The 14,443-nt window shown below is 47.3% G+C and overlaps 8 protein-coding genes across 9 annotated transcripts; 5 read left to right on the top strand and 3 right to left on the bottom strand.

The window, feature by feature from the left end:
- Positions 1–172: 172 nt before the first annotated feature.
- Positions 173–1,626, top strand: TERG_05279 (uncharacterized protein; the record flags this gene model as incomplete). The annotated part of the gene is made up of 3 exons (XM_003234639.2): positions 173–751; positions 805–971; positions 1,035–1,626. 3 exons carry the CDS (start codon positions 173–175, stop codon positions 1,624–1,626), a joined length of 1,338 nt encoding a protein of 445 aa, XP_003234687.2.
- Positions 1,627–2,448: 822 nt separating this feature from the next.
- On the bottom strand, positions 2,449–4,676 carry TERG_05278 (uncharacterized protein; the record flags this gene model as incomplete). Its single annotated transcript, XM_003234638.2, has 2 exons — positions 2,449–4,418; positions 4,484–4,676. 2 exons carry the CDS (start codon positions 4,674–4,676, stop codon positions 2,449–2,451), a joined length of 2,163 nt encoding a protein of 720 aa, XP_003234686.2.
- Positions 4,677–5,100: 424 nt separating this feature from the next.
- Positions 5,101–5,613, bottom strand: TERG_12263 (uncharacterized protein; the record flags this gene model as incomplete). Its single annotated transcript, XM_047751246.1, has 1 exon — positions 5,101–5,613. The coding sequence occupies one exon, from the start codon at positions 5,611–5,613 to the stop codon at positions 5,101–5,103; it is 513 nt and encodes a 170-aa protein (XP_047606557.1).
- Positions 5,614–6,175: 562 nt separating this feature from the next.
- On the top strand, positions 6,176–7,069 carry TERG_05276 (serine/threonine protein kinase; the record flags this gene model as incomplete). The annotated part of the gene is made up of 1 exon (XM_003234636.1): positions 6,176–7,069. The coding sequence occupies one exon, from the start codon at positions 6,176–6,178 to the stop codon at positions 7,067–7,069; it is 894 nt and encodes a 297-aa protein (XP_003234684.1).
- A 1,102-nt stretch (positions 7,070–8,171) lies between these two features.
- Positions 8,172–9,116, top strand: TERG_05275 (COP9 signalosome complex subunit 5; the record flags this gene model as incomplete). Its single annotated transcript, XM_003234635.2, has 1 exon — positions 8,172–9,116. One exon carries the CDS (start codon positions 8,172–8,174, stop codon positions 9,114–9,116), a length of 945 nt encoding a protein of 314 aa, XP_003234683.2.
- A 582-nt stretch (positions 9,117–9,698) lies between these two features.
- On the top strand, positions 9,699–10,164 carry TERG_05274 (uncharacterized protein; the record flags this gene model as incomplete). Its single annotated transcript, XM_003234634.2, has 2 exons — positions 9,699–9,858; positions 9,938–10,164. The coding sequence occupies 2 exons, from the start codon at positions 9,699–9,701 to the stop codon at positions 10,162–10,164; spliced, it is 387 nt and encodes a 128-aa protein (XP_003234682.2).
- A 95-nt stretch (positions 10,165–10,259) lies between these two features.
- Positions 10,260–11,801, bottom strand: TERG_05273 (uncharacterized protein; the record flags this gene model as incomplete). Its single annotated transcript, XM_003234633.1, has 1 exon — positions 10,260–11,801. The coding sequence occupies one exon, from the start codon at positions 11,799–11,801 to the stop codon at positions 10,260–10,262; it is 1,542 nt and encodes a 513-aa protein (XP_003234681.1).
- A 29-nt stretch (positions 11,802–11,830) lies between these two features.
- Positions 11,831–14,396, top strand: TERG_05272 (uracil phosphoribosyltransferase). 2 transcript variants are annotated; one of them, XM_003234632.2, is made up of 3 exons: positions 11,937–12,216; positions 12,295–12,394; positions 12,482–14,396. In XM_003234632.2, the coding sequence occupies exons 1-3, from the start codon at positions 12,034–12,036 to the stop codon at positions 12,898–12,900; spliced, it is 702 nt and encodes a 233-aa protein (XP_003234680.1). In that variant the 5' UTR covers positions 11,937–12,033; the 3' UTR covers positions 12,901–14,396. The 2 variants fall into 2 exon arrangements, with proteins under 2 accessions (XP_047606556.1, XP_003234680.1); XM_047749956.1 differs by having other exon boundaries at positions 11,831–12,394.
- The last annotated feature ends 47 nt before the right edge of the window (positions 14,397–14,443 follow it).

Raw genomic sequence — 14,443 nt, 5'->3', positions numbered from 1 at the left:
TACGGGCCGTATAGACAGGTAAACTGGCCCAGTTGATGCCACACCACTGTACTCGAAGCTCATACAAGGCCCTTAGTCTGAGCGAACCGAGCTCTATAAAACCCAAACGCAGCGACTTATCTCTGGTGGCCATGCATACAGGTGTTTTTGCACGCCGGAATACCTCGATAGCATGGCTCGACACCGTAACGAGATGGGACTGACACCTGGATACGACCGAACCTGCGCCGGAATATCTAAAGAGGAATCAGATGAGCGAGCAGCTAATGGAGAGCTTCATGTTGTTCGTCTGCGGGTTGATGACCAGTATCCTATGTTTAACGATCTTGTGTATGGAAAGACCGGCCAGAGTCGTCCGGTTGGACAACGAGGGGGCCACGAGGGCGTATATCCAGACCCAATCCTTATAAAGTCCGACGGCCACCCAACCTACCATCTTGCCAATGTTGTGGATGATCACTTCATGGAGATAACTCATGTTATCCGTGGCACCGAATGGATGTCTTCAACACCCATGCATATGGCTCTGTATAACGCCTTTGAATGGAAACCGCCACAGTTTGGCCATGTCCCCCTATTGGTTGATATGAACGGCCAAAAGCTCAGCAAGCGGAACGCAGATATTGATATATCCTTTTTTAAAGACCAGCAGGGTATCTTCCCGGAGGCGCTTGCCAACTTTGCAGCCCTACTTGGGTGGTCTCATACCCGCAAATCAGACGTGTTCAGCCTGAAGGAGCTAGAAGGGAACGTACGTATCATCTATGGCTCTTGAAAATAGTATTATACTAATATCATGTCTAGTTCAACTTAAAACTCACCAAGGGAAACACTGTCGTTGCATTTGAAAAGCTCTGGTTCCTGCAGAAAGCGCATGCGAAACGGTATGCTGCTGAAGGAGGACCGCAGTTTGAAGCTATAACCCAGCAGGTTGTCAATGCGGCACTGAAGAGATTTACCCCTGAAAATCTGTACGTTGGTATTGGATATCACAAAATGATGGAGTTAAGGTACTAATACTAATATATCATTAGATCACCGCTTCTTAAGGGTAGACCCCTCAATAAATATGTAGCATCTCTCCTGCAAGAAGGTGCTCGGTCGTATACTACCGCTGAAGAATTCGTTGCGCAAAACGAAACATTCTTCATGCAGACAATAGATCGGCCCGCATATATCTCTGCTGCTGCTGCTAAAAATCCGTCATCTGAACCAGCTATCCCAATATCCACTCTCCATACTGCCGCTGCTGTTCTAACTATGATCCCCGAGGAGCACTGGACAGCCGACATTCATCGTTCAAATATTGCTTCTTATATATTTTCCGATACTTCAGTCTTCACCCTTGATGGGGATGCTTCCATTGCAAAGATGGAACAGGAAGCTAGAAAAGAGCTTTTCCATTACCTTCGTTGGGCTCTTTCTGGAGGCGCTCCTGGAATTGGCATCCCCAATACCATGGAGATATTAGGACGAGATGAAACTGTTCGTCGATTGCAAGACGCTAGAGATGCCACTAAACCTCTTCTCCCCCAGAAACAAATGTCAAACAAAAGGACTGCTTCAACCGAGGGAGAATTACAATCTAAAGCCTGGATGGGATCGCTTGCTGGCCTGTCCAAATAGGACTCATCTGATATCAACACTATGTACTTTTATTCTCTGTTTTTTGGACTACTATAGCTCCTGTGCTTGTATAGATAGTCATGCTTATAATTCCCTAAATTTCTTCCTCGCTAAGGATTATCACAGATATACAGAACTCGAATTAAAGAAAATGGATGATTTAACCGACTAATAAGTACACAGAATAAATGCAGACTGAAACAGCAAAAATGAAACCAGACATACAAAAATGAGAAATGGAGGGAATCATGTATGTGTCCCTTGGCTGAATAGCCTCGTTTTCTCTGCTGGCCAAGGCAATGAATTCATTGCCAGAAACATCAATAATAAGAAACTGGAACATATTGCCTGCCAGCAGGTGGTCGGGTATGGGATGAGTGATGTCAATGAAATGATGGTACCCCAGACAGGAGTAGAGGCACAAGGAAAGTAGAGAGACCTTTCCAGAGTATAACCTGTGAGGCTAGCCAACCGATGGAACAATGTGATGAAAAAGAAAAAGCACAAATTACAATAAATCATTTGCAAAACAATAACAGCCAGAAAAGCCGAAGGAGAACGAGTGGAAGAAAAAGAGAAAGAAAAAAGACGATGAATGAGGTTCGTTCATATGGCGTGAACACATATATCGATCGATTGTCCGTGCCAGCTGTCGCCTGCTGGTTCAAGAAGCGAGGTGATCCAGAATCAGAGATATGTGCTGGTATAAAATCCTAGCTTCTCTCGGTAGCCTTCGTTATCTCATGGCTTCATCCCAATGACGCCAGGCACCTACTCCAACGCTCCAAGTGAACTCCAAGAAACTCTCAACCAACGCGTCAGTTAATACTGTTCCAAGTCATCAGTCCATCCATCACTGCCGTCAACTCGGTGTGGGTAGCGGTTTTCTGTCTCAAATTCATCTGAACTCACACCCCGGATGCCCCGTATTTTCTTTGTACCTCCTAGATCACCTGGTGTTCCCATGCGTTTGCCATGAGTGGCTCGTAGTTTGGCATAATATACCTCAGTTGCATCTGCTTCGGGTTCAGATGCATCGTCATACGTTTCCCAGTTCTCTGATCCTGACGTTACCGTTTGTATTGTTGAATTTGAAATCTGTCTGTTGGAGGGATTTTGTGGCCTATACTGTTTGTCACTTGACTGGCTAACGAATGATGATTGCTGGGATTGGTAATGCCCACTGTCTTGGACGTTAGAGGAGTGTAGTGACTGAACTGAGCAATTTACGCTCGGGGCTTGCAATGGGACTGACGGTTGTGTGCGTGAACGCTGGTGATGTTTCCTCTCGTGCGAGTCCTCGTCTGGGCTAAGAGATGTTACATTACCGCTGGAGCTACCAGAAATCAAGCTCGGGCAACGCTCTGGGTCAGTTTTGTAAGAAGAGAAAGACGTTTGTGGTCTGGGCGGTTGGAATAGATCTCTCATCTTTGGTGGCGGTGCTCTAGGGGGTCCCATGTTGCCCCGGACTGTGCTTGATGAGTAGGTATGAGTTGGCTGCTCTCGCCTTTCTGGGGAGTTGTTCCCATGCGGTAGGTTACCTAGTGGAACACGAGCGGGTATCTTCGAAGGAGACTTTGAAAAGGTTCCAGCGGCTGCAGAGTAAGGCCTGGGTATGTTTCTCACAGAACCATGGCTAGTTGGTGTCTTCGCCCGTGATGGAGGAGCGATAGTTGGTTTTGGCGGAGCTCCTCCACGTATTGATGGAGGTCCTCGAACAGAGTTTGCTCTAGAAGCAGTGGAGAAGGTTGAAGGAGTTTTAGATCGTGGAGGGAGTTTCGATGGTGGAGGTGCAGGTGTAACTTCATCCAGATATCGTTCACCATGTACCAGGAATGGTCTGCCGTATTCATCTTCCCACTGCTGTAGAGTCTTCCTGAGTTCTAGTTCAACCCTTGGCAGCTCCTTTGCAATTCTCTTTCGCATTTTCTCTTCCCTAAGAAGCCGTGTCGGATCACGTCTCTCTCCTTTGTTACCACGGGCCATCAACCTAGAAGCATCTTGGCTGGAAGCATTGAGAGAATCACGGTCTTCAATCAGCGATTTATGCTTATCAATAAGTTGAAGAATTGGTGCTCTTTCCTCCAAAAGAGCCTCAAGACGTGCGATTTCTCCTTCGTGGGCGGATAGTAGAGCGTCGCTGTAAACGTCCGAAAACGCCGGAGTGAAGTCAAGCATCTCCTCTTCCGAGTAGTATAAGCTGTCCCATAGTTCCTGCAACCGACACCGAGCATCTTCCACAAAGAGGTGTAAATTCTGTCTTTTCAGCTCGTTGAGCCTGGAGAGCTCCTCCTCGAACTCGTTTATAGCTCTCAGCCCACACCCGCGGTTGGAAGCAAGGAATCCTTTTCTTTCCGACTCCTCAACCCCTAGTTTGTCCCAAAGGGCCTCTACTGCCGCTTTGAGCTCCTTCAATTTGCGTTCTCTAGCATTCTTCTCGTCCAAAAGTTTCTCACGCCGTGAGCGGAGGTTGGAAATATCTGATTGGTGAAGGCCTAATTGTTCTGGAGAGTCTCGGTAATGTTTGACGATCAAGGGCTCCGTCTGGGCTTGTGGTGTACCGAGTTCAGCCCATAGATTCACTATTTCTTGCCCCAGGCTGCTCATTGTTGCAACACGGCGGTTGTACTCCTCGTATACTCTGGTAAATTCGGCATCAAGTGCTTTGACATAGGTAGGGGAAAGGTCAAATGATGGAGGAGCCACAGCACCAGGCTCAATGGGAGGAAGTTCTAGGGAAACAAAGGATGACTCGAGATGCGATGAGTAAGATACCAGGGCTTCCACGAGCTCTATGCGTCCTTGTTAGAGCAGTATTCTGATTTAAGTTGGGTGGAGAAGACATAAGCAAACATACTCTTTACCTGCTCGAATCTCTCGCGGTGCAGCTTACTGACTGAGTTGTGCCTTTCCTTGAGAGCTTCAAGACACCTGTTCAAGGGATATGTAATTTCAATCTCCTCATATTCCCGGCTACCTCTCCCAACCCCGTCGAGTGAGGCTTCCATCTGTTTAATAGTTGTTTTAAGATGGTGGGCTTCTTCCATCATCTCGTTTTTCTCTCTGTTCAAATGTTCAGATTTAGATATATATATATATGGGCGTATTGTTTGGAAGTTGATATATCTTACTCGTCGACACGCTGTAAATGCCCGTGTAACGTCTCCGAGAGAGCCGAAAATAACTGCGCGTCGGTGTCAGTAACGATCACTCGCGCAAGCTTGTCAGAATGACATTAGAGCACTTACTTCTGACTCCCGCGACTCCCGTTCATGGTGAGGGACACCAATATCATCGAATAGGCCATGGAGCTGCTCAACGATGGAGTTGACCTGGCTGGTCAAGTAGCTTGTATCCACGGCCATGCCCGGCTCGCCTGGTGAGTAGATGGCCCTGAGCACCAGAACAGTGTTTTCACTGCTATGCAGAGAAGAAAGGGAAGGATAATTCTAAACGAAAAAGCCGAGTCGCTGTCTAGTGCGGTGTGTCGCGACCGAGGGGATGTGGGATGTCGCGCTGAGGGAGAAACGAGTGAGGGTGAGATAAACAAGGGCGCAGAAGGCAGTCAATCGCAGTCCATATCATGCAAGGCGCATGATCATGATCAGAGAGCAGCGAAGCAGTCGAGGCGGGCAGTGAAGCGGTGTCTGTGTTGTCTTGTCGATTGTTGTCTGGGAAGATGTTGGATATGCGGACGATGATCTGGTTTAAAAGAAGTTGTTCGTTGCTTTCGGCTTTGCGATTTGTTGACTCGCCGGAAGTTTCCACGGCAACGGCTGACTCAGCATGTAAGTCATGCATCACGTGGTACGACTTTATTTTTACTTCACAAAAAAGAAAAGCGGACGACGAGGATGACAAGGAACGACAAGGAGGAGGCAAAGATGACAGGAGAATGGCAGCAGGCGACATTTGGGAGCCGAGTGAGAGCATATATAGAGTACCCTGGGCGACAGTTGGGTCTGCATGGCCGAGAAGATGGATCATAATCTGCAAAAAGGATGACCGGGAAGACGAGATGAATATACCCCTATATCAATATCATCCTGAGTTCTCCTACAGCACAGGAGACCTCTTTACTTCTTTTATGAATGATATCCAATACCACGGATGATCTCTATACCAGTGTCGAGTTTTTCAGGAGCCAAAACTAGTCTTATACCTCTTGATACCCGTCAAGCAATTTCAATCAATATATAGAGTATATTGTAACATTGTGACCCTAGATAATACTAATCAGCACATGCATTGCCATGGGAGAGCCCTGCTACTATGATAGAAAGAGCCATGCTCTTTCCAGGTTAGGGCTTAAATATCTTCTATGCCATAACTGCTGCTAAAGCCATTCATTATGTTGTCAGTTTGTCCTGTCCCAGATTCCACGTGACAAACACAGTCCCTGAACACACAATAGAATAAAAGCAACGCCTGCCTTAAGGAGGAAAAGGGCATCTTGTTGTTCTTTTCTTTGCTACCCTCTCTTAACCAGGTCTTCCTCACTCCCACCCAACCACCTACTGTGCAACAGGAGGCAAGTGAACGCGTCAAGATGTGCTTCTTTGGGAATGACGATGATGATATGCCTCTGGCACGCTACATTGACCCCCCTGAAGGCTCCAAGTTCATTACCTCTGGGGGGTCCGGACTGATCTACTCCTCCCCTTCTATCCCTGGTGAGGTCTACAAGATCTGCTCTCATGACCCTGATTCCAAGGAAAACATTGAACGTGAAAAGCTCATCTTCCAGAACATGATGAGTGTTGGCCAACACCCCCATGTGGTCAAATGCTTCAAGGTCATCGAGAACGGAGTTATTCTCGAGCGTGCTGATCACGGTGACCTGCGTGAATACTATCAGGCTGGAGGCGTGGCCACCATCTATGAGCGTATCAAATGGTGCAAGCAGCTCGCCAGCGCCGTTGACTACATTCACGGCCTCCATATCCGCCATGCTGATCTCTGTGGAAAAAACATCTTACTCGACGCCGACCGCAAAATCAAACTCTGCGACTTTGCCGGCTCTGGTTTCTGCGGTAACCTCCCTACCGTCTCTGCCGAGATTGGATACGCCCACCCGAACCGTGATCAAAACCGCCGTGCTACCGTGAAAGCCGAAATCCATGCTCTGGGCTCAACCATGTATGAGATTATAACTACCAGACGCCCATTTTCTTCCGATAACGAGCCCGGCGTGGTTGCTCACTGGCTCAACAATGGAGTCTACCCTTCTGTTTACCATCTTCCCCTTGGAGATGTTATTATGGGGTGCTGGAAGGGCAAGTATCCTTGTGCTCTTCATGTCCAGCGTGCGATCGAGTTTGCAATTTCCGAAGGTTTGTCCATCTCTATCCACGTTTCCTGGTATACCAGTTCCTCTAATGTTGAATGTGTTAGCTGGCATGAATGTACTCTTGAGCTGAAACCGGAATATTCTAGCCCTTGAGGATAACAGTGGGGATCAAATGGAGCTTGGTTGGCATTGCAAACATATGGACACTTCGGGAAAGGAAAGGAAACTAGTAAAGGTTGCTATGGCTAAGGGAACTTATGGAAGGCAATTCCTGTAACATACTGTCAAATACTGCATTTACCTGGCTAGCCAAGTCTGATACGGGCCTGGCATACTTAGGAATGGGAGAACCAGGAAAACTTGTTTAACACACAGTCTCTAGAATCCTGTGATTCACAGTATGCCATCCTGGCCGATGCATAGTAACTGAATTGGGCCCGAATAAAGCATTCTAGCTTGAGCAATTATCCGATTCTATTCCTTACCTTTAAAATATCACTTTGAAACTCCTACCCTTCCATCGTATAACGGTTTGCATGCTAGAAGAGTTTAAATTATGCTTGCTAGCAAAGAATTAGTTTTTACATAGCTTAATGGGGACTAAGGAGGAACAGGCTATATTTTTCTTCAAAAAAATTAAGGTAAATAACTACACCAAATCCTCGAGTAGCTGTACTGGATATTACATCCCTTTTGTTGACTGCGCTCTATACGGCCCTTCGGTTGCTTGTTTTTGTTTACTTTGATATGGGGAAAGCACGGACCACAGACGAAGAAAGAACGAAGAAGGAAAAGTGGGTCACAATGAGTGGTCGAAGCTTTCACGTGATTTTAGATATTAAATAATAAATTACGTCATCTGAATATCTTATATAATCATACGCCGTTTTGCTCTCCAACCCGCTCTCCAAATATCAAAGTAGGCCCCTGTCAGCCAACAATTCTTCTCTATCGTCACTTCAGTTAGCTAGCTTGATAATCTCGAGGCTACAATAGATGGTAGCTCATTTGAAATCTGCAGCTTAGGCAGTTGTGCTCAGAAAGCACGGGAGCTGAAACACAGTTCCAGCCATGAGTACTCCAGCACTTCAGTCATGGGGTATATCTGTCATTCTCCTTCAAGCACTGCTCTTCAATTTTGGTTCAGTGAGCTAATATAAAATGCTGCTCTATAGAAGCCGAAAACCATGTCAAGCTTGTTGACCCGCAACGCGATGCCCTCTATAACTATGACCAGGCAGCTACCCAGGCCTTGATGGCTGCTAAGCCATGGGCCCAAGACCCCCACTACTTCAAATCGATTCGTATATCTGCCACCGCACTCCTTAAGATGGTTATGCACGCTCGATCGGGAGGAAATCTCGAGGTGATGGGACTCATGCAAGGGTTTGTGGCTGCCAATACGTTTGTCGTCACTGATGCATTTCGATTGCCGGTGGAGGGGACAGAGACCAGAGTCAACGCCCAAGATGAAGCGAACGAGTACATGGTTTCATATCTACAATCTTGCCGTGATTCCGGAAGAATGGAAAACGCGATTGGCTGGTACCATAGTCACCCGGGTTACGGATGCTGGTTGTCCGGTATCGATGTTTCGACACAAGACACGCAACAGACTTATTCAGATCCTTTCGTTGCCGTGGTTATTGACCCGGATCGTACCATATCTGCTGGAAAAGTCGAGATTGGTGCATTCAGAACCTACCCTAAAGACTATACTCCACCCGGTTCTGGGCAGGAGGAAGATGATGAATACCAAAGTATACCACTGAATAAGGTTGAGGATTTCGGTGCCCATGCGTCACAATACTATTCTCTGGATGTTTCAAACTTCAAAAGCACATTAGACACCAAAATATTATCTCTACTTTGGAATAAATACTGGGTTGCAACCATCAGCCAGAGTCCGCTTTTCACCAACCGAGACTATGGAAGCAAACAGATAAATGACCTCAGCCAGAAGATAAAGCGAGCCGCCAGAACAATGGAAGGTGGAAATGCTGGTGCGAGGGGTGGTATACTAGGCGATGCTATCGTGGATGGGAAAGAGACCCTAACAGCAAAGGACCAGCAGCTTGTCAAGATTGTCAAAGACGGAGATCGGATCGTTGGAGAAGAAATGGCTGGTCTAATGGCGGCAGAGATCAAAGAAGTTCTATTCAAGGGAGTTGGACAAGCCGGCCCCCAAAAATCGACTTGATTATACTTAAGGCATTCGACGATTCTTTGGACTGTAGCCTACCCAGTAATGACCCAATTTACGAATTAACTCAAGTTATCCCTCCGTCCAGTAGCGGGACGCCTCAAATTTGACAGGGCCCCTTTATTTCATCAACTGTTCCATGTAAATACTCCAAATCATCTACATATATCTCTTCGCCTTAGCGGCGTCTCTACACCCTCTCTCAACGGCCCCATCTTGGCATGTGGCTGACAGCCGTTCAGCTCCCATCAGGCTAGGGACTAGTTTACCTTTCTTTGTTCTCTACATCGTAGCGAAGCTGAGCGAATAATATTTAAACAGCACATGCCGGCCATTCAAATATCTCGCTCGATCTTCTCCAGTTTTTCTCTCGTACATCTCATCCCCAGATGGGTGCAACCCATGTACACTCTTCCAACCCGTTTCCTGTTGGTCAAAGCTAGTTATTCCTCACAGGCCATTCAGGGCAGGTAATCACGCGAGTCTACCAAGAACAATAGAAACAGGGGTGAATACCTGGTACCACCCGTGGGAAGCCTCACTCACATTCTTCGAAGACATATCCGTATGTTTCGCAAAATGCAGCATCCACACGATCATGGGCACGGCGGACGACCTCGCCATACGCCCATGATGCCGTATACCCCTATTAGATCTCTCAAGCGAGAACTAGGCATTATGTTCGGCTTTATTGCTCTGTCCATTATAACCATGGCTGCGTATTGGATCTTTTGGCAATGTGCGTTATCACATCCCATCAAGTATCAAAGTATGGAGTATTTCCAAGGGTAAAAATTAACAAGAATATCGCGGTCTAGTTGCTCAAAGACGCAATGCCGCTAGGGAGCGTGCCCGTCGTGAAGACTTTGCTGCCCGGGAGAGGGCCCTTGCGAATATATCGGAGATGAAAAAGTCGCATCAGAGCAGCTCAAGCGGCAGCCATGATCAAACATCGAATAATGAATCAACTGGGAAGATGGCTCGAAACGGGAATAGTGACGGCGGTTTGGGGTTCGGTGACGTTCGCGAAAATCTGGTCGTATAAATGGGTGATATAGTGAACAGGCTTGATGCGCCGAGATAAGGAGGAAGTTCTGAATACCCAAAGCTGATATGTATATATGCGTATATAATACAAGTCTAACAGGCTGGTTGCGTCAATCCGGCAGTCCATTGCATGGTTCCAATGATAACAACTAAAAGGGCGAGCCCCAATCCAATGCTCGTGAGTCCATATAGATATGCGTGCTTCATGTTTAGGCCGTGAACTTCAGCAATCCAAGTGCTCACTGTGGTTGTACATCCACAGAACCCGTCCATGATGCCCTTGAGAACCTGGCAGCCAAGTAGCTGGTGGGAAGACGGTACATTGCCCATATTATTTCTAGCAACGATGCTGCTCGCATGTTGTAAATCGAAACATACGCCCAGGACCAGAGTGCCTATCATATTGACCAAGAACGTTCCGAGTGGGAATGAAGAAACAAACGGATTGAAGTATAAGGAAGCATAGAATCGAAACAGACAGCCTATGGGGGCAAATATAATGGCAAATTCAGCTGAACCACGCCAATGCCGCTCTCGTACCGGCCGATATCGATCTGGCGTCCATATGGCGAGGAAGATAGTTCCGATCCAGCACCCGAACGCCAATACGACGACGAGTCGGTCAAGTACGTTACGCATAAACTTGAACCGGAGAGGTGGTGTGAAGTATGACAGGCCGTCTGCGAGATGGGCTCCAACCACAATTGAAGAAAGACAAAGCAAAATAGTGTATAACATGACGGCTATGACCGCCATGAAGCTATACCCGCCATTTCTAGGCAAGATGCTCTCCGTATTGGGGTTCGGCAAGGTATTTGATAGCGCACGATACGCATCAAGCATGAAGGACGAAAAGGAAGTGAACGAGCCGCAGAATCCGGTGGTCAGACCGATATATAACGGTATAGTCTTCTTAACTGCCTTGTGCTTCATTAACGCTTCCGCATCGTCATCGGGATCGTCAATTCGCTGCTGCTCATCGCCATTGTCATTCAGTTTCCCCCGTCCAGTGGAAGAGGCACCCCATTCTTCACGGAAGAGCTTGCGATCCTCCGCGAAGAAGCCAATAAGCAGACAGCCGCCGACGTTCGCCCAGGTCACTCCCGTAGTTATTGGCGCCCCGGGATATACCGTCAAGGCCTGCAGTCCGATCCGAGCCAGGGTTCCAAATATGGAGAAGAGGACAAGATAGGAGACTGTGTAAAGCTGAGTCGCATGGTGGGATAGCTGCAACTCCGACTGCGTGTGTTCGGGTGAGGATATGCACGACTCTGCGCTCTCTAGTAACGCAGACGGTTCACGGCGAGACGAGGAAGACCTGCCATCCGGAATGATATCCCTTCCGCTATCTGCCGTATGATGCCGCTCCGGAATCGTTCGCGATCCTATCGTCTCGAGCTCGTAGGACGCATCTTCGCCTCGTTGGTCTGGGACTGGGGCATCTGGCGGGTTTGCAGTACTGCTTCTTCCCTGCTTCATGGGTAGCTCGGGCGTCAAATAGCGTCGGGGAAGCGGCGGAACAAGCTGGAGATCCTCGGTGGCATCAGCTTGCAGCTTCCAGCAGTCTCGCAAGCCATCTTCTTCGCTTCTTCTCTCGTTCTGTTTCTTTTCTTCTTCTCGCCGGGAGTTTTCCATGTATTTTATTATCAACCGGCGTATTGATATTACATGTATTATTACGCATGCTTACCCCATTTCTTACCGATAAGATAAGAAGCAGCCGCTTTTCTCCCCTCCGCGTCCGCTTCCCCAATATCTACATCCATTCCATTTCATCTGCTTCTTCTGCTCATATTGACTGCTATATACTCTCCATATTCATCCCTTTTAGCAGCTGAGCGTTAGATAGATTTAGAATCCTCTCGCCATGTCCCAGACACTACCGAAAAACGTCCATGTGTCCCGCCATCCGTGTCTACGGGTGAAGCTCTCCCAGCTTCGATCAGGCAAGGCATCAAGCCGTGAAACCAACGACCTAGTCCACGAGATAGCCACGATAATAGGCTGTGAGGCCTTTGCAGACAATATCTCTGTGGCCCCCGGTGAGAAGGTGTGTTGTTCCCTGCCTTCCCCGCTGCCACCATCACTCAATAGTTTCCGATACTAAACAGGGCAACGAATGAAACAGAACACCACCCCCCTCGGATACGAATATACCACTAGCTCCATAACGCCAGACAAGATCGCCCTGGTTCCTATACTACGATCAGGCCTCGGCATGGTCAACGGTACTTAAAAATATATATCCATACCCCAAACCCGCTTAATATGACAAGACGGATTGGATAGTAGGTCTAACTAGTTGAAACGGAAAGCAATTCAAACCCTTCTCCCATGCACGCCAGCCGTGCACCATCTCGGCCTGTTCCGCGAACCCACCACCCTCGAACCAGTAGAATATTACAACAACCTCCCCTTCCAGCCGAACTCGACGGGCGTCAACTCCGCCGCAGCAAAGCTAGCAATCATCATCGACCCCGTGGTTGCAACGGGCAGCACTGCCTCAGCGGCCATCCAGACGCTGCGTGAGTGGGGGGTGGAACGGATCTTGTTCCTGTGTATCTTGGGTAGTCATGCTGGTCTTATCAAGGCGGCGGGGGAGTGGGAGGAAGGCGTGCAGGTTTGGACGGGGGCCGTGGACGAGCAGGTTGACATGAAGGGAATGATTCAGCCTGGTCTGGGGGATATTGGGGACAGGCTTTTCTCGGCCGGCGGTAGGACGTCGGTGAGTTAGGAGGTGTGCGGTTTGCTATGACCGGTGATGTGGTGTGGCTTGGTTGGGCGGTGTTTGGCGAGACTTGGTTGGTTTATATAAATACGTTGAATTTGACTTGAACGGTACATTGACGTCAATCTACTAAGCTACAGGCCTACTAGTTAATTTAATTCGATGCTGCAAGGGAAGAGAGCGGTTCACCATCAATATGATGAGATTATTTGGGTAATGTTAAGTAAAGTCTGTATGGTACACGCAATTTGTAGTAGACCAGAGAAGAGAAGCGCAGAAATCAAGAAAGCAGAATCAGCCATGGAGAATTAAAAAAAAAAAAAATATCGAGCATCTGACCAAGGAAATAAGAGATAAATCAGTAAATAGAATCGATGGATAGATAGGAGCTATATCAAATATCAACAGAAAAAGATTAAATATAAAAAAATAAATGAAAAGTAAAGCAAAAAGAGAAAACACGCAAAAACAAACACTGGCTGACCGAACAGAAATCTAGTAAGTAATAGGCAGATAGATGAGATGAGATTGATATAGAGACGAGAGACATTAACGCGGCACGCAGAACGCAGACCAGGAAAGCAAGCAAACAAGAGCAAAGAAAAGATATTCCAAAAAGAAACAATTGAAAATGGCGAAACAATGAACTCGATGGCGTCAAGGTAAGGAGGCAGAGGCATATTAAGTCCAAAGACGAGGACGAGGAGATGAGAGCCATGCACAAACGCAGAACGGAGCAGAGTATCAGAGTAAAGCAGAAGAGAACAGGAGAACTAAATGGAGTATATAGACCGCGAGAAAAAGCAGTAAAGCAAGGCAAGCAAAAAGAGCAGAAAGGGAGAAAAAAGGCACTAAAGATTAAATGTAGGGTGTTGTAGAAAGGTAGTAAAGTAATAGTAGGAAAGAGAGAAGAGAAGCAAGTTGATGCGGCGAACAGACGCAGACACGCAGGACCAGCTGGTGTAGAGAAGATGAGGTGCATGCCTTTGCTCGGTTGTGGAGCAGAGGTTAGTGTCGATGTAGGTTGGATGGGTATTTGGTTGCGAGTGAAGTCACCAGGAGGTAAAAGGGGGGGATGTGTGAGCAGCCAGTCCGCACGAAGGAAGCAGAGAAAAAAGAACGGAAAAAGGGACACGAACAGATATCTCAAACCCACCAGCCAAGGAAAAGAACGAAGCAGAAAAGAAATGAGGGAAAAATCAAATCCAAGGAAATCCGTTTCTGACACGAGACATGCAAATGCAGATTAGAAAAGAAAAGAAGGAAAGGAAAGGCAAGTCGATAGAGAAGCCTTCCTCGTTTCTTTTCCCCTTCGTTCCCTTTGCCACTTTGCATTCGCCTTTGCCAGCTATGTCATGCCAAAACCCCGTGTCCATGTTTTTCCCCGGTAGTGCCAATCTATGTGTGTATGTATGAATGTGTTGTTGTCCGTGACCACCCCCTTCAAGCAAGCAAAAGCCGAAATATAGAAAGTAGAGAAATAAATCGAAAAAAAAAAAAAAAGCAACGCTGGAAACGTAGGAGATGGAGCAAAAAGTTCACGAGAAAG

This window comes from Trichophyton rubrum (assembly GCF_000151425.1).
Source record: "Trichophyton rubrum CBS 118892 genomic scaffold supercont2.5, whole genome shotgun sequence".
Taxonomy (NCBI): Eukaryota; Fungi; Ascomycota; class Eurotiomycetes; order Onygenales; family Arthrodermataceae; genus Trichophyton; species Trichophyton rubrum.
Note: the sequence above shows the minus strand (reverse complement) of the source record. Positions and strands in the feature narration are given on the sequence as shown.

Coding starts and splice junctions, on each gene's coding strand:
- TERG_05272 (XM_003234632.2), top strand. CDS start 12,034: ATGTCCCAGACACTACCGAAAAACGTCCATGTGTCCCGCCATCCGTGT. Junction 12,217..12,294: donor CTGTGGCCCCCGGTGAGAAG/GTGTGTTGTTCC, acceptor CGAATGAAACAG/AACACCACCCCCCTCGGATA. Junction 12,395..12,481: donor AGGCCTCGGCATGGTCAACG/GTACTTAAAAAT, acceptor TGAAACGGAAAG/CAATTCAAACCCTTCTCCCA.